Below are 22934 nucleotides of genomic sequence, written 5' to 3' on the forward strand. Positions count from 1 at the left end.
TCTAAATAAAAGCCCACATCTGTTTACATTATAGTGGGTCTGCAAAAATAACAGATGTTTACTAGCAGAATACTTTTGAAATGACAACAAATGGGGAAACAGGTCAGAAAAAATAAATGAATCACATTTAGTTTAATTGAAGTTGTATGCATTTTAAAAAGAATTGTTGAAACAAAGACCAGTTTGAATATTTTTAAGTAAACATTAAATTTTGAAAAGTATTAAAAATGAGCAAGTACTTCTTCACTTTACAAGAAGATATCTGTGTGCCCAAGTTATCTTTATTTTCCCATTTATTGCTAAAAGGAAGGCATTAAGGAAATTGGTTTTTCATATTCTGAAAACTATGAAAAATACTGTTGATCACATTTTAATCAGTCATTCATTGCCAAAGGGAAAGTTAGTATAATTGTTCATGCTAGTCACTACATCAGCTGGGCTTAGTTTTGTTTTCATTTATGTGCAACACAAAAAAAGTTTGAAGGAATCAAGCTTTAACTCCTTATTTTAAAAAGAATTCTTTATCATAGGACATATCACAAATAAAGCATATGAAACTGTTAATTTTTCTGCCTCATCATTATTAATATATACATTTTTTTTTTCTTAAGCAGTTTAGATGTATGTCTCATTAGGAAGTCAGAACCAGTAGTCCAAATCCCCTTTGGTTTGAACTTGACTCTGACAGTTTGATGCCCAAGTTACCTTCCTAAGGAAAAACAATTCTATTTATTTATAAAAGCCATTTAAAAGTCACTATATAATAACTATAAATTATTATTCACAATGACTGCAGAAGATTTTAATAACCAAAGAGACTACCAGAAGAAGAGTCTAATAAGAAAATACGTATCTGCTTAGGAAACCATCAATTTTTGGTATAAGAGAACAACAGCTATTTTTAGATGACTTTTTTGTTGTTGTTTTTAAATATAGTGGGCAAAGCACAAATTTTATGGCAAAGAAAATTACTTAAAGCTAAAATAGAAAATTTTACCAGTTTTAAGTTTCGATATATTAACATAATAAGGATAATGTTTGAAGAATGCTTTTCTACTCTTTCTTATTTCAAATAATCTTTTGATCTGATTTGAAGAAAATGAGGTCAACAACTAGCAAACCTCCCCCAGAGCATGATACCTAATTAATACTTGCAAATCACTTGAGGCTACCTTCTCCTTTTTGCTTGTTCCTTTTGGCCTAGGCCACTGTTGGGTTTCCCTCAGCACTCAGGGAAAAGTAAGTGCACAATGGAAATCTGTACAGGGATAGAAAAGAATGAGAATCTGGTCCCTTGGAAGTATAAAATGCCATAAAAATGCTAAGAAATGGTGAAACTATGTATCTAGGATTTTCAAAATCTTATAAAATTAGACCTCTGTGGTATCCATTGCTAGTATAGTACTATTATTAAAATGCCATAGGTGAAATAGCCCAATGTAATAATCTTTAGTAGTTATACATCCCACTTTGTTTCATGAATATTGATAAGATTATAGTGTGCACATTTATTTTTTTCCTGTCATTTCTTACAATATGAAATCTGATTTATAAAATTAACTCAATGATGCCAATAGTTTCAGAAAAAAATACCTTCATTAACAATTTAAATAGATTTTAATTTTAGAAGAATCAGTCTATTATCTTAAACTACCTAGCATAACTTGTTTAGCATCTACAAAAACTGTTTCAAAGTAAATTTTAAACCCTAGGCCGGGAGTAAGTAAATCAAGGATATGCTAGGTTAAATGCTTATGGTCTGGATTTGCACTAGAATATCTGGTCTTGTAATTGAAATAAAACATATGTTCCTTTGTCAATAAGGATGTTTAACATCTAGTCAAAAATCTTTCCTGGTCATCTAGTGTGTCAGTCTCTCCAGCTATTTCCTTTCAGCCTGAACTAATTAGGTTCATAGGAAGCAAACTGACATTTTGGAAGATGTAATTCTATTGTTTAATGTGTGCTGATTTTGCCAGGGGGAAAGATGCTCCTTCTCACTCCAGATGTGGCATTATTTCTGCTGGGCTCTTCATCATGATCTTTGGACCATTCTGTCCCCTAAGATAGCCCAGGAGGTTCTGGCAGAAGTGCTGGAGAAATCGTTGAGTCTGCTGGCCGCCAGATATGCTCGGGCCCATCCCAGTTATAAGAGAACTCCACAGATAAGGTAATTGAAGTTCTGAAAACTACTGCTTTCCAAGAAAACTTTTGAGTCAGTGTAATGCAGAATATATTTCTGAATCTCATGACACACACAACTCCTTGTATATTTAACATGTTCCTAACATCTGAAAGGAAATTGTTTTCAGTTCTTCTGGGGTATTTAAGTGGAAATGTGCAACTCAAATCGAAGTCATTTTGCTCTTATTTCCTCTTAAACTTGCCTATAAAACCCATTTGTTTCTAAGAAATTATTCAAGATGTCTTGTAATCTAGGACATATATAGGTATGTATATGTATACATACATATATTTATGTACACACACACACACACACACACATACACACAAAAGTTAATAAGATAAAGAGAAAATTAAGGTTCTGAAATAGATAAAAAAAGCAGCCAAGCTGTAATGGAGCAGTTAATTTGACTTTGAGCTTCTAGGCAACCAAGAGTTTTTAGTGGTGGTCTTTTTTAAACCCTTAAATATAGAAGTTTGTCTTCATTATCTACATTGTCTAGTAATTCTTCTTCTTAATATATTTCAATTCCCTCATTCCTCTTTTCCTTTATTTTTTCTTTTCTCTTCACTATGTGTTATTAAAAGCCAGTTCAAGAAAATATAGAATCCCAGATAATGAGGAGCACCAGTCACCAGGCTTTAAATTGAAGACTGACATACAGCACAATACTTTGAGTTATCTAGGCAATGAATATTATACAAATGGCCTTATGTAACAACAATGATTTACATGAACAGAGACTTTTGTTTTATAAATACTTTGTCTAAGACCTGTTGTTTACATAGAATTTTTTTCCAGGTATATTTTAGAAGAAACCTATATACATCAGAAGCTTTTATTTATTTATTTATTTTGGCAGGAGAATTATTTCTGATCATGTTATTGTAAAGTATATGTCAATCTTAAGGGCATTTAGGTCCTGCTACAGTGTTTCATATACACGGTATTTTGCACAGGCTGTTTTGAATTATAGGCCAAGTGTTTTAAAAAATTGAACTCTGAATAGTTGGTAAATTCCTTTTGAGAGCAAAGTATTCCTTCATTCTTTTTCTTTTTTAGTATGAAGCACATTTGAGTATGAGGTGGCAAGTCATTATGAGATATTTGTAAAATGAGATTTACTGTTAACTCATCAAACAGGTAGTATATTTAATTAATTAACTGTACCATAGAGAATTTGGTTTTTATTTTCTGGATAGTTGAATAAAAATGCTATGCAAAGCTAGATTTATTGTTTCTAGTTTTGATAAGTAAAAAATTTATTTTTATTTGAATGGTTAATCCTAAACCATCATTTTTATGGAAATCAGATTATGTGTATGTACATGTGTATCTTGTATTAGTGACTTAATTTAGCATTTAGGGAAAGTTAATATCAACTACAATTACACCTTCTTAAAAGTTATTATTGATGTGTTTAGTATTCCAATAGTGTACATATGTCATATAACTAAAATCATGTGTATAAACATAGAAAATTGATTATATATAATACATTTTGGCCTAAGTATACTTTTTAAAAATCTGTAAACATATTTTTGTTATCCTTTAAAAATTTTCCATTTTGTATTGCTTCAACTCTTAATTTAAAAGCAAAAAAAGTATATTAGCTGAGGTCTGTTCAACTTGGTCATATACTTTAAAAGTAAATGCCTTTAAATGTTTGTCTGAATTTCTACTAAAACACCAGAAAGGGGAGGAAGGGATGGTAAGAGGACAATTAATAGACATGGGGTAATAGGATAGGAGGAATAACTTGTAAAGGTCTCTGGCACATTGTGATAACCATGGTTGACTATTATAACAATTAATTGACTATTTCAAAATAGCTAGGAAGATTTTGAATGCTTCTGAAAACAAAGAAATGATATATGTCTTAAGGTGATAGATATGCCAATTACCCTGATCTGATTATTGCACATTGTATTCATGTGTTGAAATGTCACACTCTACACCATAAATATGTATAATTATTCTGTCAATTAAAATAAATACATTAAACATTTTTAAATTTAAAAACTTTGGGAATATGGAAATAAAGAAATAGTTTTATAAATAAAATAAATGATAGAGCACATTTTCCACAAATTTATTAACACTAGAAATTTCTGAAAGGATGAGCATCTTCATTTGTGTTTCTGATGTTATTTCTTCTTATCTCTCACTTGCTGGGAGTATCTGTTACTCCACATATTATAGCCTTTTGACAGCTTAGACATGGATGGAGAGAATTGTGCTGCTATCAAATTTTTACCTACCATGTATGTATGGATAATAGCAAGTTTTTCTTTTCAGCTAGCTTCTCTTTTGCTCAGTGTAATTTAAAGGACAGTCTCTTGAGCTTCTGGAATAAAATCTTGATAATGCAAAGCAAATGTTTTATGAAAAGCATTCCTAGAATACTATTATAGACCTTAACTATTTCTAACATGATGGTATTATGGGACGTATAACACCAGAAACTCAAAAAAAGTATCTTTGATGCTTTTTGGTTTTGATCTGAAGTTCTGACATCTAACCAAATCTTTTTATTCTTACATATGCTTAGTACTAGAGATATGAAGGAAAGTATATATACCAAACAAAAAGTTTATTTTAGTATGGTTTTCCTCTTTTTCTTTCCAATAGACTTGATGTGACAACAATTTTAATCTGCACTGAGAACATGTTATGGTCGATTTGTACATCTGTACAAAACCTTGTGAATCCTCATGAGTCTAAAGATGATAAGATTTTTAAAATTCATACCCATTGTAATAATCTGTTTACAACATTAGCCATTTTGACTTCACCATTAACAGAATTATATAGGTAAGTATCAAATATATTTTATTTTTTAATTATGATTATATATAAAATAATGTATTTAACAAAGCTATTTTCATAGCCCTTATTGAATTATGTTAAGTAGCAAGTAGAAATTTTCTAAAGTACATTTTTGATATTGTGAATTGGGCCATTCTATAAAACAAATACCAAACAACAGGGGTTTCTTGATTCTCAAACTAATTTAATCTCCCAATATGTATTATTTATTGGTCAATCTCATTCAGTTGATAAGTTTCCAATGTAGTTGGAGCATTTTAAGCTTTGCTTTTTGATTTATTTTAATGGGTAGATTATTTAGTCATTGCTTAATATTCTGTGGAAAACAAAATCATATCTAGTTGCTTTTGGCTCACTTTAACAATATGTTATAGTTTGGAGCTGAGGCTCAGCTGTAGCATACTTGCCTGGCACGTGTGAGGCACTGAGTTTGATTCTCAGTACCACATATAAATAAATTAAAAAATTAAGGTCTATCAACAAATAAAAAATGTTTTAATTTTACATAATTTGCTCTAATAAAAAATAAATTTTAGAAAATTGTTCTAAAATATGCCCAATTCTGAAAGAAACCTAATGGTTGCATACTTTCAATAAATCTACTACAGAAGTGCTTTTTTTCTTCCCTCTAGTACTGGGGATTGAACCCAGGGATACTCTACCACTGAGCCACATCCCCAGCCACATTTTTGCTTTATTATGAGATAGGGTCTCATTAAGTTACCCAGGCTGGACTCAAGCCTCAGCCTCCTACCTCAGCCACCCATGTAGTTTGATTACAGATGCGCACTTCTATATCTGGCTAGATTTGTACTTTTAATATTAGGCTTTAGTGTCTTAAATGATAATGGCAAGTGGAAATAGAAATGAGTAATTAAATGGAAAAAACATTTAAATATTTTACTTAGCTAAACAAGATTTAGAGAAAAATTTCAAACTACTTTTAACTTCTAGTTAATTTGATTCAAGTGTGTAATATTATAGAAGAGGTTTGAGTAGATTTTACAATTAAAACATTAATATTTTATTTAATTCCTCTTCCAAAATTGTCACTTTTATAATAAAAGACTAAATAATTGTACGTTACTAGTTAGATAGTAAAAATTTTATATAATATTTCTATTTCTTAGGCTAAACTAGGTAAAGTGTTCCTTCCTATAACATTCTGGCAAGAGTGACATACAAATCTTTATTTTCAATAAATTTTAGACTTTAGTGTCAGATATTCTAAGAGTAATTAACAACTTTGATTGCAATTTTTCTATAATTTTTACCTACTCTTTCACTGTCGACAAAGCCATTGTGTACAGGTTGTTTCTTCTAGGCAATCCAGGTGGAGAACTTACTTTAGAAATGGATAATTTTTTCAGAAATGGGAAGAAACAGTGAGATAAATCTCCATAAGGTTGAGATTATATACATAATGCTTCATAATCATAAAAAGCTTAAGTCTGAGGCCCATAGTAAATCCTGGCAAACTAAACTGATTTACCATAGATGAAAAAATTGCTATGCTCTCGGTTCAGTGGGTCATTTCATCTAAGAGGAAGGCCCTGTGAAAATCAGGAACAAAGTTGACAAATTTCATGGCTTTGTCATGGTGAGCAATATTGAATTTCATGCTTTGTCACAGATGAATTGAAAAATTTTAACCCCCAATGCATTTGTAAAACAAATAAATTATTATCAAAGATTGCATACTTTAATAATAATAATATAATATGTACATTCATTATTGTTAACCTAAGACCTTTTGATACATTTTCTAACAACTACGCAAGTACTCAAATCTCTGATTTTTGCATTAGATACTACACTATAATCTCATTTAGCAAATTTAAATTGCTAATTTCAATTAGGATTACATTTATAACATTTTATATCAACCATTGCCTCTAGATTTTCCTAATGTGAAACATAGATAGCTATATTACTTTAAAAAATCTAGATACACTTTAATTCCTTTTAAATATTCCTTTATTCCAAAAAAAAATCCTTTCACATGAATTTAAATTGTTTTTCTAGAATATTCTAATCTTTGAGATATATTTTGCTTTTTGTTGACAGAGGAAATCTGTCAACAAACTGCATTCAGAAGCATCCTCCCATGTATATCCACATAGCCAGTTAGTGGTTTCCTTGCTGCACTTGCTTGCATAGACTGTTAGTTTTAGCTTGTATATAGCAAGTTAAATATTAATTCCTAGAGGAATTTGGGGGTATGACTCAGTGGTATATCCAAGGTCATGGGTTCAATTTCCAGCACTCACAACCCAAATTAATTCCTAAAGTTCTAGGTAAATGCAATTTGATTTCAATTCAATCGTATCACCTCTATGATTAAGCACAAGGGATAAAAGAGTAAGAAAAATATAATATCTCTCCTTAGTAATTTAGCAAAGTCTGATAAAATTTTTAATGTTAAAATTAAATAAATTTTTATATTTCTGAAATATTTTGATGTGTCATCTCAGAAATCTTGAAAGTTGTTTATTCCAACATTAAATAACACGGAAGAGTAAGATTCCAGTAAAAGTCCCAACCTACCAGTCAAAGGCTCAGCTCATCAGAAGTAGGTTAGGATATTGCTCAATTAGCCAAGGAATAGTAGACTCATCTTGTCTTACCCATGGAAGCACTTATAAGATTTTAGATCAATGAATTCCAAGGTATTTCAATGCCATGTCCATAACTCAATTTCAAATTAATATTAGGTCTTTTGAGATTATGGTCTTAGACTTTGTTTTGTTACATTTTGCTTTGCAACCAATTCACTGTCCCTCAAAAACCAAAATATTTTAGGCTAAAACTTCTCAAGAATGACCGATATCATTTGGAAAACAGGAAGTTCCTCAACTGTGAAGCATGAAGTATGATTATGTAAAATGTTGAGCATAAAATCTTATGACCCAGCAATGGAAATATGTGTCTTCACAAAGATTCATAGAAGCATTTTTCATGATAGCACAAAGTAGAAGCAAATCAAATACCCATGAACTGGTAAATGGATAAAGAAAATGTGGCATATGCATTCAGTGCAATATTATTCAGCAATAAAAAAGCAGGATTATTAATATGTGCTTTACTAGGAATGAACCTTAAAAACATAACGCTATGTGAAAAAAGCCTGACACAAGAGAACCCTTACTGTTTGGGTACGTTTATTAGAAAAATTCAGAAGAGGCATATCCATAGAGAAAGAAAACAGATCACTGGTTGCCAGGAACTGAGGGAAAAGGAAAATGGAGAGTGACTGCTAATGGGTACAAAGCTTCTTTTAGGGATAAGGAAAAAAATTAAAATTAGATAGTGATGAAGTTATGCAGTTGTGATTACAGTAGGGACCATTTAATTATTTATTTTAAATGTGTTAATTTTGAGGCATGTGAATTATATGTCTTAATAAAGCAGTTAAAATTTATATAGATTTAATGGAAATAAAATTTTTAAAATGTTAAAAATAGTCTGTCAGAAAGTAAAATAATCCATTAAATATTTCTTTCCATTTTTGTTTAGAAGGAGGAAAGTCCTTTTATTTACCTCCCTTTAACTATTATTTTTAAGCAGAAATAACTTTTAAAAAAACACATAAAATCAAAAAGCTTTATATGTGGTCCTAATATGTAAAACACTGAGAAAGGACCAGTCATTAATTATGGAGTTGATCTGCACCTCAGCCTTTTACTGGTTGGTTCCTGCTGTACTCTGAGGTCCAGTCTTATTTTCTCTCCACCATTGTCCTGTTCTCCCCCTTCCCCAGTGGCTGTGTGCTCTTCATAGATGGCCCCTCAAATTCATCTTCCATTCCACTAAGCATGTTCTGGCAATACCTTCCATTTATTCTTTCTTTTTTCTTCCCTACCACATATTTACTGTGGCTCAACAATAGACCAAGCAGCACTGTGCCATTGTCTAATTTAAAAATCATCATTTTCTAACCTCAGAGAGTGATTTTTGTTATGAAAAATTCATGAGAAATGTAGGGAACCATAATTTACTCCAATCTTACCAGATATCTCTCAGTGACATTTAAGCAACAAATTTATGGCCCCCGAGATAGCACTTTTTGTTTGTTTGTTTGTTTGTTTGTTGTTTTTAAAGCAAAGAAGTGACTTAGGATTCTGTTTAAATCTTAAAGTAGATTGAATTTGATTATTTCTACATATTCATAATGGCTTTTTATTTTAGGGCTATCAAAAAGACTTACATATCCTCAATTTTTGGTGCTTTCTCCTACCAATTCTCCTTCTAAGGTTGTAGTCTTTTCTTGGTATTTTTTCTTATCACCCAGTAACTTTGATATGCACAGATGAAACAAGAAACCCACCCCTCACACCTCTACCCCCCTAGAGCTTACATCCTTGGGCTACTTAATTCCTTCATGGGGGCTTATTCCATTAACCTCATAGGAGAACCAATTCTCTTGGGAGGGCAGCCAAGAGTGGCACAAGAAAGGCATAAAACCCAGCTAACTCTTTTTAGTTTTTAGTTGTACTCACTTTTGATATGCCTTGGATTTATTTCATCCCAGCAGCTGGCTACATAAGCTCAAGAAGCTAATCAGTTTTGTTAAGGGAAAAGTAGCATACATCAGAAACAACAACAACAAAAAAAGGAATCTAAAATAGAGAGTGAGGCAGCACTATGGTATGGTCAGCCAGAGGCAGGTGGTGTTAATGAGAGGGAAAGTGTATGGCTCACTGATGTTGGAGAAAGGTCAAAGGCAAGAAATTTCCCAAATTCACTTTTTTCCCCCTAAGCAAAACCTATTTTACAGCCTGATTTAGGAATGAGAAGAAATGTATTTTGCTTCAACCTATAGACAATTACTTACTTTTAAAGTATTTAAATTTGCATATCAAAATTCCTTTATGTGCTTGTGGAAAATATAATGCTATGGCTCATACAATTGTTATTTTTTTCTATGAATTATTCAGAGCATCCTCTCTTTTAACTGTATACCAAAACATCATTAGAGGTTATCTAATAGCTAGCTCATAATTTCATTCCCCCATTGAGGCTTCTGGGCCAATTTTCACCCTGTTATACTCTCCAGAATAATGAAACTAATTTGGGATCTTGCTGTGGAATTAAATGCTCATACAGATCCCTCCCCCTCTGAGACCATAAACATCTGCCATAACATCTCTTATAGCCAAATAACCTAACCAGTATGACTGAGCAACTGTCAGTGGAGTAAAGAGTTTAGGTTCTGGTTCTGGCAGAAATGTCCTTGTAAAAGTCTTAGAAATTTTGGCACCAATTAACCATTCCATTATTATTAGATCCTACATTATTTCTTCTAGTCTTCAGTATAAAACTGTAACTAGGCAACCATTTAGTTTATTAGAAATTCCATGTCAGTTTTCAGATAGTCATAAAACCTTCTTAAGAACTATTTACAACTGTTATACTGAGCCCTTGTCCTGTATCAGGCACTTGGCTAAATTCTTCATATGCATTATCTCACCAACTCCTCACACTGACCCAGTCCTTCTTTAGCAAATAAGAAAACTGAAACTAAATAAATTGCTGAACACCATATCTTCAATAAAAAGCATACCCAAGATGCAAACTGAGGCTGTCTGGCTCCATTGCCCTAAATGTACCCATACACTATCTACAAATAACCTTCAGTGTCCCTATCCTTGGGGTATGGAGCAAATGAAAATAACAACAACAAAACAATAATAATGATAAATGTTAAAGGATTAGAAGTACAGTCCGAGGGAGAAACAAAGCACAGGAGGTGAAGAGAAGGGATATGTTTTAGACACAGTGGTCAGAGGAGACTTAAGAGAAGGTTCTGAGGTGGAGCAATCTGTGGAGCTAGCTGACTACGACACAGAGAGCATTCTAGATAAGGTATTCTGGGAGAAATGTCCAGATAATCGGAAAAATAGGTATTTATGCAAAGGGCTCAAAGAAGTAGGCGTAGGCTATGATACTAAGTATCTTTGTTCATCTCCTTCTGTCCTTTCTGCTCTGCTCATTCATCATTCATCTCTTGACCCATCTGTTACCCTCAGTCTTTCACATCTTTTGAGACTGCATTTCTCTCCAGACCCTTTCTGCATCTCTTCTGCTTCCTCCTAACAGCATTCTCCTCTTCCTAGTGTGCCAGCTGTTGCACATCCCTTCCCTGCACCCACACTTAGTGGCCTATCTGGACTCTGATACACTGCTGGAGAATGTCACTCAGCAATCCTTTTGTGCCTACTTACAACCCAACCCCATCCTTTGTTCACTCTCTGGGCAACTCCTTCTTCCATCTTTCTCTCCTTTGGCCAACCCCTGAACTTGCACCATCTTACTGTTTGTTAGCAGATGGCTTTGCCCCTGTACTTCTCTAAGAGAATTCAGACCATCATGAATACAGTTTAGCTCCTCACGTCCATTTTTTGTTTTTAAGTTGTGATAGTGGATATTGAACCTGTGGCATCATACATCCTAGGCAAGAATTGTGCCACAGAGCTACATCTCCATCTCACATTCATTCCTTTTTTAATTTTTAAGATTGCTCACTCCATTCTTCTATCCTTATTCGCCTCCCAACCCCTTGACTGCTTTCTGATCAATGTTGTCTCTTTTCCCAACTATAGAAAATCTTTTCACCTGAGCTCTTGATAACATTTACCTTGTATTCCATGTCCTTAGTCTTTTAAAATGTTTTTTTCCTTGCTTTATCGTTATGTTTTGTTCCTAAATCAGTTCACATTGTCTCCGCTTTTGTACCTACCATTCACTCAACACACTCAATTGGCTGTCATCATGTTAAACAAACAGAAGCAAGATCATCTACATGTACCCAGTTGCTAAACTGAAGTAGGTTCTTTCTTTGTTTTATGCTCTCTGCAGTTTTAGGCACGATTATCCTTTTTCTTGCTTTCCCTAGCAAATTTTTTTCCTGGCTATTTGCTTACTTCTCTGATTGTTCCTTCTTGGTTTCATTTGAGATGTTCTTTGTCTCATCTCACTCTTTAAATGTTGATGTGTTCCAGACATCTGTCTTTGAAAATCTTTTCATATTACATTCTTTCTTTGGTTGAATTCATTCATTCACATGACTTCACCATTATGTGATGACTTCTACATCAAGATATTCAAACTGGATAGCTCTTGTATATGCTAGATCAGTAAATCCAAGTTACTATTGGATGGCTGTCTTTGGGTATATTTCCAGTATATGCAGCCCCCGCAACATATCTCAAATTAGGTAAACTGCCTGTGAGATAATCTAGGCTACTCCCTTTCCCTTAACTTTTACTTTCTATCTTCACTCTCCTGCCATCCCCACCCTATGGTCAGTAGGAGATGGATATTGTTCATTCTATTAAGTTAACTTTATATATATATATATATATATATATATATATATATATATATATATATATATATATTTGCCTATTACTTACTATGCCCTCTGTCTCTTACTTGATATAGGCTGTTTTTCTCTTCTGATTAGTCTAGTGCAATATTATCTTGATCCCCTCCAATTCACTGTTCTCACTACTATGGAATTGATTTTTTTTAAGAAGTGAGACTGCTGGCATCACTCCCCCATTATAAACTCTTCAATGATTCCTACATGCTGGTATAATGTCCAGACTCTTGGAAAACCATATCCTGGCACCTGACCTAGTTTCTGATTACCTCTCCAACTCACACAGTGGATTGCTTGGAATATAAACATCACAACCTGACTTTGAAGCCTATTAATTTTTTTTCTCATCTGAAATTTATTGGGGGAAAAATGGTTTTCAAGGAGGAGATGATATATTAAATTTCTAAAAAAAAACTCCCAAGACCACAAGGTGAGAGAAGGATCAAATTGGGAAGATATGAGCATACCAGAAACAAGATGTGGAGTGAAAAGATGTGGATTGGTTTTCAAAATGGAATTCTATTCTGTTTTTATCATTGAGAGTCAAAAAGACACTGTTGCTTCTGTACTATACAGGTAGATGTTACCACTTCACATAATTCCATTTCTAAAATTTTTTCACTCACTACTCCTAACTCTATGGGCAAATATAGTTTATTATTATAAAAATTTTATTAGCCAGGTTAGGTACTAAGGATATTATGTAACAAATTATTTCTTATTATGTCAAGATTTGTACTTGAATTTGAGCTAACCTAGAAAAATGTTATAGTCACTTCCAAAAAGTGGTTATAGATCAGATATTGTGGCCAAACTATTCCAATTTTTATATCACAGTAATGTAAAATAAGTATTTTACAGTCTCTCTCTAGATCCTTAGGAATGTGCAAAATTAATTATAAAGTTTCAAATATTATTTAGTACTTATAAAGATTAAAAAGAGGTACCTACTGTTAAGCAGTTTTATATTGATGAAGAAAATATGATTAAATATTATAATTTATTAAAAATAAGTTGAAAAGACCCAATGGGATATAAGACTACAACTCAAGAAAGACATAGGTAGTGTTTGTATACCTTCATTGCACATTTAATTTAACAAATTTCATAGTGTGTTTTTAAAAAATCTTAAATGATAATTGTTATACATTTCCCAAATATAAAACTTGTTAAATTGAGGTTCTTAAAGATCCAAATCTCAGTCATACTTTTCCTGACTCTCCTGACTTGTCTACCTGATGATCCCTGAATCACCTATTGAAAAAATCCCAAGAGGATGAAATGGGTGCCTTGTTCATTCTATTGCAATGCTACTTTGCATAAAAATAATTTATTATGGCCTGGGGTTGTAGCTCAGTGGTAGAATACTTGCCTTGCATGCGTGAGGCACTGGGTTTGATCCTCAATGCCACATAAAAATAAATAAAATATATCGTGTCCATCTACAACTAAATTTTTTTAATCAATTAGTGAATATTAAGGAAAATCAAATGTTGCTTCATTCATCTTCATAGTTAATGTTTTCTGAATATTTGAAAATAACTGCTTGTGTTTCCCTAGGACGTTTCATCACGGCATGGATGAGTCTGCTTCAGATTCCTTAAAATCACTTTTCAACCAACCATTGCATTGGGTTTCTTGCATATCACATTTCTACCCTTCTTTACTCAGGTAAGAAACTGTAAATGGCATACTATCTATAATTCTATGATTCCTTTAAAATTTAGTAGAAACTTGGATTCACAGCTATACATATATCTTATAAAACAAATTTATAATTTTTCACAATAGACAAGTATGTAAAGAGTATGATTTTTTAGCTCAAGAATCTAAGGCACATAATAATTCCACTTACTGCTTTAGTGATAAAATGGAAAACAGTGAATTTTTGAAATTTAGTTCTATTTTAGCTAATTGCCTAGCCATTTAAAAATTCATCCTTCTTGATCTATGATGGGGGGATTTGACAGTTCTTCAGTTAATTATTAGATATAGACAGGAAAAGTGGATAATCCATGTAACTTAACTCAGAGCCTTAGAAGTGGAGAGAGGAGTAACTTTTATAGTTATGAATAGGGTCTTTCACTATTATTATTTAATTAACAGCATTTAAAAACAAGAAAAATCATTTAAAGTTTGAAATGTTCTTCCAGAGTAATCTGATGACATTTTGTGGCATTATATAGAATGGCAGTTTGATTCTTTGTGGAATATGTCATTGGAAAATGTCTTTGCTTGGTATCTGAGAATAAAAATATCATGCATAGCTGAAGGAGATGTTGTTAATTTCCATGCATTCTTCATTCATCTTGGAAATACATTATCGATGATTTTACTATCTATGTTGCCTGGCTGTATCTCTGTCTTTTAGGAAATGAGAGTCTCTCCCCCATAAATAGAAAGTATGGAAAGTTCATTCACAAAGGTCTCCATAAACACCACAAGAATACACTGCTTGCTTGTATGTGCCTGTCTTCATATGGCCAATGGAGGATCCAGGATTAGTGAGACATAGACCCTAGTTTAAAGGACCTCAGTGTATTGCTTATACATAAAACTTTGTCAGCATGTCTGATTAATTCCTTGTAATTGATTTCTGGAAATGGAATGCCCTCAATACACTACCAACTCAATACCTTGTCTTCTTGCATGTAAATATACTTTTGTGTCCTTAGGAATTAAATAGCTAACTCCATAGTACTCATTACTGCAAAAATAACAAATTTAAAAAACTGAGTATTTTATAGTATAAATTAAGCAAACAATCTGCATCCTTTTGATGAGTTCCTAAACTTCTAAACATATTTGTTCTCCACATTACCATCACATTTTATCTTTTTTTATCGCCTGCTTTTGTCTTATATCTGGAACCAGGGGTGTTCTCCCTCTTTGGGAATAGCTCTCCCTGATTTCCACCTCCAGACCTAATCAGTTCAGCCAGCCAGAGGCCTGGGAAGGCAGCAGGAAATTAGTTTATTTTTCAAATAGTTGATTATTATATTTAACTTCTTTCTCTTTTTCATAAATAAAGCCAAGTGTAAATGAAACAAGGTGTTTCTTTCTGCTTTTACTTAGCAAACAATCTCCACTATTATCCTGACAGAAAGATTAGAACATGGGGATGACTTTTCAGCCCATAGTGAAAATGAAGTTTGATTCAAACTTTCTGGAGGGCAATTTAGTAACATGTATCAAAAACTCTAGAACATTTTTGCCTCTTTATTCAGCAATTTCATTTCTAGGAACCAATTATAATGAATTAACCAGAGAATATTGGCCAAGTTTTATATGTAAATATATCCAATCAAACATTATTTGTAAAATTAAAAAAATGGAAATAAATTTTCTGTAGTATATTGTTGGACAAATGAGTTATAGGGTAGACATAATGACAAAATTAATATATATGTAATAAAAGGGTTGGTTTCGAAAAACAATAACATAGGGAAAGCATTGTGATTTATAGTTAAGGAGGAAATCAGGTTATAAATATGAAATCATCCAAGTCAACCCAGTTTTTGAAATGCTGTGTAACACACATGATTTCAAGTGTTTTATGTACTTTATCTGTTTTATCCCTCTGTGACATTTTGTAGGATAAGTACTTATGTGCTTTTTTTTTTATGAAAAGAAAGGTTATTTGCAGGCAACAACTTTCTGAAGAGAACAAAGCTGGGTTGTCCAGACCTTAACTTAGCCCATTCCATTCTAAAGTTCCAGCTCTTGACAAGTGCATCTCCACCTTTCAAAGAGAAGACACTTCAAGGTGATACCAAGAGATGTGCAAGAAAAATCACTCCCCCGCAGAAATAAGATTGTCAGTTACTCACTAAGTCTCTTTTTTACAGTAGAACATTGCACAGCCCTTGACACACTAGTGTTTATCTTAAAGTGGAGTTTCCAAACTTCCTAGATGAGATAATCCTTCTTTTCCAGGGAAGGAGCAGTTACTGGAAGTAGGCACAATTGAGAAGGACTGACCTATGCTAGACTAGCATATATAGGACCTTACAAAAATATATAAAAAACAATATTGAAAGAGCTTATAGTACAGCATCCATAGCCTTTGTCTCTGGCTAGTGGGCTTACAAGTAATATTAATTTGCATTTGTATTTTCCAAATTTCTTACGAGTACAATATAATTTTATTAAGTTAAAGATGTTTTAAAGAAAGTAAAAGGAAAACTCATTTTCTTTGATTGTTCCTTTGTTCACATGGCATAGGCTACAACCTCTGTGTAGATGACTTTACTTTTGCATTTCTAGATCTGTTTCTCCAACTTTATGATTATGTCCAGCTGCCCATGTTTCTTGAATGGTCCACTGTACTAATGGAAACCCAGAATGATGTCCTCCACTATTCTTCCTTCCCCTCTTGCCTTGTTCTCCCTCCTTCTCTGTTAAGAGTGTGATTGTTCTTAAATGCTTCTATGATAAAATATCCTGAGCTTTTTCTTTGCGTAGTCCCAGTCTTCTATCATGTTCACTTGATTCTCCCTCCAAAGTTCTCTTAGGACCACTCTTTGGCTCCAGCCTATTTTAATAAACTTAGTCCATTTTACCATTATTTAAAATGTCTAAAATACTGTTTTCATTATGTCCCTTTCCTCCTTAGAATCCTAGAGTAGCTTCTGCTTCACCCACACTTTTTCCTGCCTTCTTTCCTGGCACAATCAACAACTTTTTCTGCTCCTGTTAAGTCGGTCTCCTCACAAATCCTTAAGACTGTTTATTATTCCTTGATCTTTAATTTGTTGTTCATTCTCAACTTTAGACCTTTAGGAATGTAGTTTTCTCTCCTGCAATACCTTTGATTCTTTCCTTGGCCTTTCTGAATTCTTCATGCAAGTCATGATATGAGCACCCCCATCCCTTACACCCATCTGTGTCATACTTTCTGAAAATTATTTTCTGTTAGGTCCATATAATCTGTCTGGAAAGACATGATCCACACGCTTTATAATGTGACAGAACAGTGATATAATCAGAGGAACCTAGGGCAGCAATGAAAGCAATTGCAAAGTAATTTAAATTATTTTATAATTTAATACATATTTAATAATATATTTAATAATTTTATTGAAGTTGTTAGATATGGCATTGGGAATTCCTAGACCATTATCATATGACTTTAAAAATCTGTACTTTTAATCCATTTCTCCTACCTATATCAGCTATCATTGTATCTCTTTACCCCCAAATTATCTTTTAAAACTCCATTCTTCCCCTTAGCAACTAAAATGAACTGTTCAGGGACATACATGGGTTGGATGATGACAAACTAAAAATACATTTCTTTTTTGAAAAGGGAAAGCTGAGAGGAGAGGTGATTGGAATAGCTAATATTATGAAGGATCTTAATAATTAATTCCTCTATTTGTTAATATCTATTCATTGTTTCAGAAAGGATTTGAGTAAGCTTTCAATAATACTAAATAAATTAGGATAATTAATTAAAAGTAAGTAAGAAGGAAGAAAAAGATAAAGAAAAAGGACATGAAATTAAGGGTTAAGAATGTATAAATATCTATATGGACCATAACTTTGTCTATAAGTTTACTAGTAAAAATATAAAGTATATGGAAAAAACAGAGTTTTTTATGTTCCTCATAATCCTGGGAATAGAATATATGAGACTTGACTTTAGGGAATATAAGTGTATTTTCAAAGCATTATAAAATGCTACATTCATTGTCCCTAGCCGGGGGTATAGACTGACAATGTGAGTTTATTTAGATAGAGTAATCAGTTTCATACTAGATTAAAGTAAGGCATGTTGAGAATATATCAATCTCAAAGTTAATACTATGACACTATTCTGTGCTTTCATATAAATATTCAAGCAAGAATACTGTCTTAGTCACTTAGAGTATATTACATTATAATGCTTTTTTATTATTTTTCAAACTTTCATCTTCAAAGATTTGAATTTTTTTTTAGTTCTTTCTTTGCCAAGTAGGTAAAAACTTCACATTGAATCCAAGAAGCATAATCAGTGTGAGTAAACAGTATTCCTTTCTTTTATGAGGACAACATGATGTTTTGATTCATGGCCAGTTCAACCATAGATGTTTCTTTCAACTGTTTTTTGTTGTTGTTGTTGTTTTGTTTCTTTAATGCTTTTACTTAATGTAATCTTGTTTGGAGGTCATATAGCTTTCTCCTTACTGAATAAATATATTAAGGTACCTTTGGCTCTATTAAGTATTATGTTCACCAAAATGTATTTATTCTTTTCTTTACTAAATGCAATTTACAAAATTTCTCCATGTAAGGCATCATGATGGGTATTAACAGTGAGGGAAGAGACAGATTATGAAGTTTAGGACAAATCCCTTTTCTCAAATTTTACATATTGGTGAAGAATACAGCCTTAGTTACATACTTGACAACAGTACACAATTCCATTGTCTGCTTCCTCCATCTTGAGATACTCTCCTGATTTCCTCCTGAAATAGTCTCTCAATTTCCTTCTTCCATTTTTCTTGCTGTTTCTCTTACTCCTTGTAGGTTCCTGTATTTTAATCTTGCCATTAAATATTGACTATCCTTAGTGTTCTATCATATAACCTTTTAAAAGTGGTGTTATCATTCCTATGGCTTCCTGGATTTCCTGCGTGCCCTGTTCTATTCATATCTCTAATTTTAACCTCTACTAAGACTACAGACCTACAGGTGCCACTCATACACAAATACCTTCTGAGATTTACACTTAGAGAGTGAAGTCACCATGACCCAAACTGAACTTAGGTTATTTCCCCTCCAATCTGATTCTCTTCTATTAGTCCCTATCTTAGCTACCAATGTCCATCCAATTGTTCAGAGACTTCAGAGGAAATCTGAACATCTCTTTTCTTCTCCTACATATCCAATGGATTACTAAGTCTCATTAATTTTAACTTCTAATAACTACTATTCATAACATCACTTTTGTCTTAGTCCAAACCAGCATCATCTCTCTCTAACTACGGCAATTACCTACTAGCTTTCTTCCCACTGATATGTTGACCTTCATTTCTAGTATTCTCTGAACTGTAGTCAGAAGTTTCTCAAGCCCAGATCTAGTTTCATAGCTCCAATTTTATCATTTTATATTTTGCCTTAAAATCCTCTCATGAATTCCCCTGTCTTTAATAAGATCTACATAGATGAGGGTCTTACCTTCCTCTCCAAATGCTTCTTTTATCCACTACCCTGGAAACTGTTATCCACACTTTAGTATTTTTACATTTCCTTCCCATGCTACTCCTTTCTACCACAGGATCATTGCACATATTTTTCCATTTCCTTAAATGTCTTCCTTCTTCACCTACTTAATGCCAACTTCTTTTTGTATCTCAGCTTACATGTTGCTTCTGCAGTGAAGTTGACTCCAGAGACTACTTCACCTCTTTTTGCTACATCTTTTAAGAACATCTTTTGCTTTTCCTTTTTTGAATTTTCATAATTATAATTTTGTATGAGCATGTGCACTATATGTTTATCCCCAACTAAATTTCATAAGAATAGATACTGTTTTTTGTTTAATGGTTTGTCTTCATGGTTGAGCACATAGAAGTCATCCAGTAAATATTATTTAAATGAATGAATGAATTAATTAATTAAAAGTATTATCAGATGGGTGTCATGTTAACAAGTATAAACGTTTTATCTGAGTGGTAAAGTTCAGGCATGGGAGGTACAATTTTGATGAGAAAGTGACTCCTAGTATACTAGGGAGAGAACATCTAGAGAGGAGGACAAAGTTTGTCTGCCAACTGGTGCTGACAAGCTACTGCACAGAACTGAAAGAAGAGATGAGAGAGCCTTTACTCTGATGAGGTGCCAAGTGTTATGAAGAGCCAGTGGCCAGGGAAAAGTAACAATAGCTTTCTAACACCAAAGCTCACAAGTGGCTATTCCACAAGTGTGGATGAACAGCTAGATCTTAGAAGATATTTTCAAGGGGAAAGGCAGTGTCTGTGGACCATCATTAAGAGAAAATTGGCAACTGATTTAGGTACTTCATATACCTAGATATCTTAACATTTATACTTTCTTTTTCTATTGTGATTTAAAGGTATTATATAAATAATAGAAATGGAGTCAGCAGTGCAATAATAAAAATAAGTGTTCCCATTGGACAGATGTGACTTACATAGTTGTTAATTTAATGATCTTGCAAAGTGAATTACACTATGTGGGTTTCAGTTTTAGTTTAAATTTTGGTGAGGAAGTTGAAACATAAATGCAATACAATCTTTGTTGACCTACTTGCAAGTAGCATGCAATACCGTTGTCTACTTCCTCCATCTTGAAGCATGTTCTTCTGAGAGGGTCATGAGAATTAAATGAGTTAAAGAGCCTCCGAGGCACTTATCATATAAGTACTTACTAAACAATCCTTCATGACTGCTGGGTTAGTAAAGAGTTGTGTGTTTCACAAAGTGGAAGATTTTATCAATTATCTAAGCATGTTGAAAAGACCTACTACAAGTGTGATAAAATGGAAAGAATATTGAGCTGCTTTCTCTCTGGCTCTCTGTACTTATCAGAAGTGTGATGCTTGGGAGACCTTTTTTGAATTCCAAAATTATTATCTGGTGGACAGAGACTGATAATAGTCAACAGCTCCAGAAGATAACCTCTGCTTCTCAAGAGGGAAGGCTGGGTGATCCAGTGCCTTAGTGACTCAGTGCTAGATTGGGACATTGGAGAGAGCCCCAAACTGGTAGCTGAAATGTTTTATTATTTTTAAAATTAAAATTAGATGATATATATTTTTAGAAATGGAATATGCTAACTAGCGTAACATCAAAGTATGGCTCTGTGAATTTTAAATACTATCTTTGGGGGATATTTTAGAAAATGGGATCATCCCAAGAAAAAGATTGGTTTGCTAAAAATCAGGAACTCAGCATAAGTCTTCTTGGGTTGAACAACTACCTTTTACATTGTACACCACTTAAGTATAGATATAGCCAACATTGAAGAAATGAGAATGTTGACTACATTAGTGACCAAAGCTATTTTAAAAATTAAGGCAAAAAAAAAACAAAAACCCGTGTGTGTGTGTGTGTGTATCCCCTAATATATATATATATCCTACCTAATATATATACATATATGTATATGTATATAGATATATTCTACTTAATTTCTACTTATAATAATTAAAGATTATAGAGACTTGGCTGTACCCAATATAGAGATTAAAATATATGCAAATATTTTCAATGCTAAAACTACATATCATTTTCACACTTGTGGTTAAAGTGATAAAGAAAATATTTTGAGTTTTTTCCCTCAACTTTTCTATCAGGTACTAAAATTATCTTCTTAGAAAAAAGATGACAAATTGCTAATTTTTTTTTCTTAGAATGATTTTGAAGGATAAGTTATGGGAAATCAAGAGAGTGCCATAATGTGAGAAGTTCTCCACTTTTGTTTTTCCCTGTTAAGGCTTTTACCCACAGTTTCTTTTTTGTTATGCCGTTACTTTGTCCTTTGCGTCATGTAATTTATAGTCTCTGATATTAATTTGTCTTAGTAATCCATGACAAGAATCATCTGGTTGAGATCAATAACATAGCTCTAATTTGGGAATCAGCTCTGAAATCATAAACTTGATTTTGGTCAAAAACACAGTATCTTCTATCAGGAGGTTCAAAAGAGCCAAACTTCCTCAGAAAATGCAACTTATTCACCAAATATCCTTCAGGTTGAATAGGGGGAAAAATAGAGTAATAGAAAGAACATGGTTTTTGTATTTTTGTTTTTAATATTTTTATAGTTACAGAGGGACAGCATGCCTTTATTTAATTATTTTATTTATTTTGTGTGGTGCTGAGGTTCGAACCCACTGCCTCACACAAGCTAGGCAAGCACTCTGCCACTGAGCTACACCCCTAGCCTGAACATAGGTTCTGAAGTCAGAGACACCTGGGTTCAAAGTCCACCAGCTACATTTATTAGCTAAATGGCCTTGGACTAATATCTTAAGATTCCTGAAACAAGGATTAGGTTGAAATGAACACTAAGTACTTTTGTGCATCTCCAAGTTAGAATTTTTTCAAGATATATACCCTGTGACAAAGATTCAAGTGAATATAGTTTATTTTCTATGTGAGGACACTTTAAGGGGAATGAATAAGTGAAGAAAAGAAAGATTTGTATAATCAAACCAACTATCAAAGGAATGACTGGAACTTGAAGCATCTGGGGAATTCTGTGAAACAGTATGAAATATGCAGTTCAAAGTTATCCTACCAAAGGAAGAAGGATGTTGAGGTATTGATGCTCCAGCTCCCTTTGGTCATTGATTGAGGGCACTAACAGCCTGTCTTGCTGGAAAGAAACATAGACTGAACGCATCTTTGCTCCTTTGTTCAGGCCAGTGTGATCTGTGAGGTAAGGGCAAAAGGATGTAGGGTCATGGACATCTGCTGTGGTCCCCCCTTGCACTACTGAGATCCACTTCTTTCTCATGTTAAGTTCTCAGAGGCCTATTATTAATTCTTCAAGGTGGCTTTCTTTCTTTCTAAGAAAAATTTAATT

The 22934-nt window shown here is 33.0% G+C and overlaps 1 protein-coding gene across 1 annotated transcript in view; it reads left to right on the top strand.

Moving 5' to 3' along the window:
- Positions 1 to 22934, top strand: part of Kiaa0825 (KIAA0825 ortholog) — a 376742-nt gene that overhangs the window by 117407 nt on the left and 236401 nt on the right. The window contains exons 10-12 of the mRNA XM_076856029.2: positions 1980 to 2170; positions 4817 to 4999; positions 13959 to 14069. Of these exons, the coding sequence (XP_076712144.1) occupies positions 1980 to 2170; positions 4817 to 4999; positions 13959 to 14069 (485 nt within the window). The remainder of the gene's footprint in view (positions 1 to 1979; positions 2171 to 4816; positions 5000 to 13958; positions 14070 to 22934) is intronic.

This window comes from Callospermophilus lateralis, chromosome 5 (genome assembly GCF_048772815.1).
Source record: "Callospermophilus lateralis isolate mCalLat2 chromosome 5, mCalLat2.hap1, whole genome shotgun sequence".
In the NCBI taxonomy this organism is placed as follows: Eukaryota; Metazoa; Chordata; class Mammalia; order Rodentia; family Sciuridae; genus Callospermophilus; species Callospermophilus lateralis.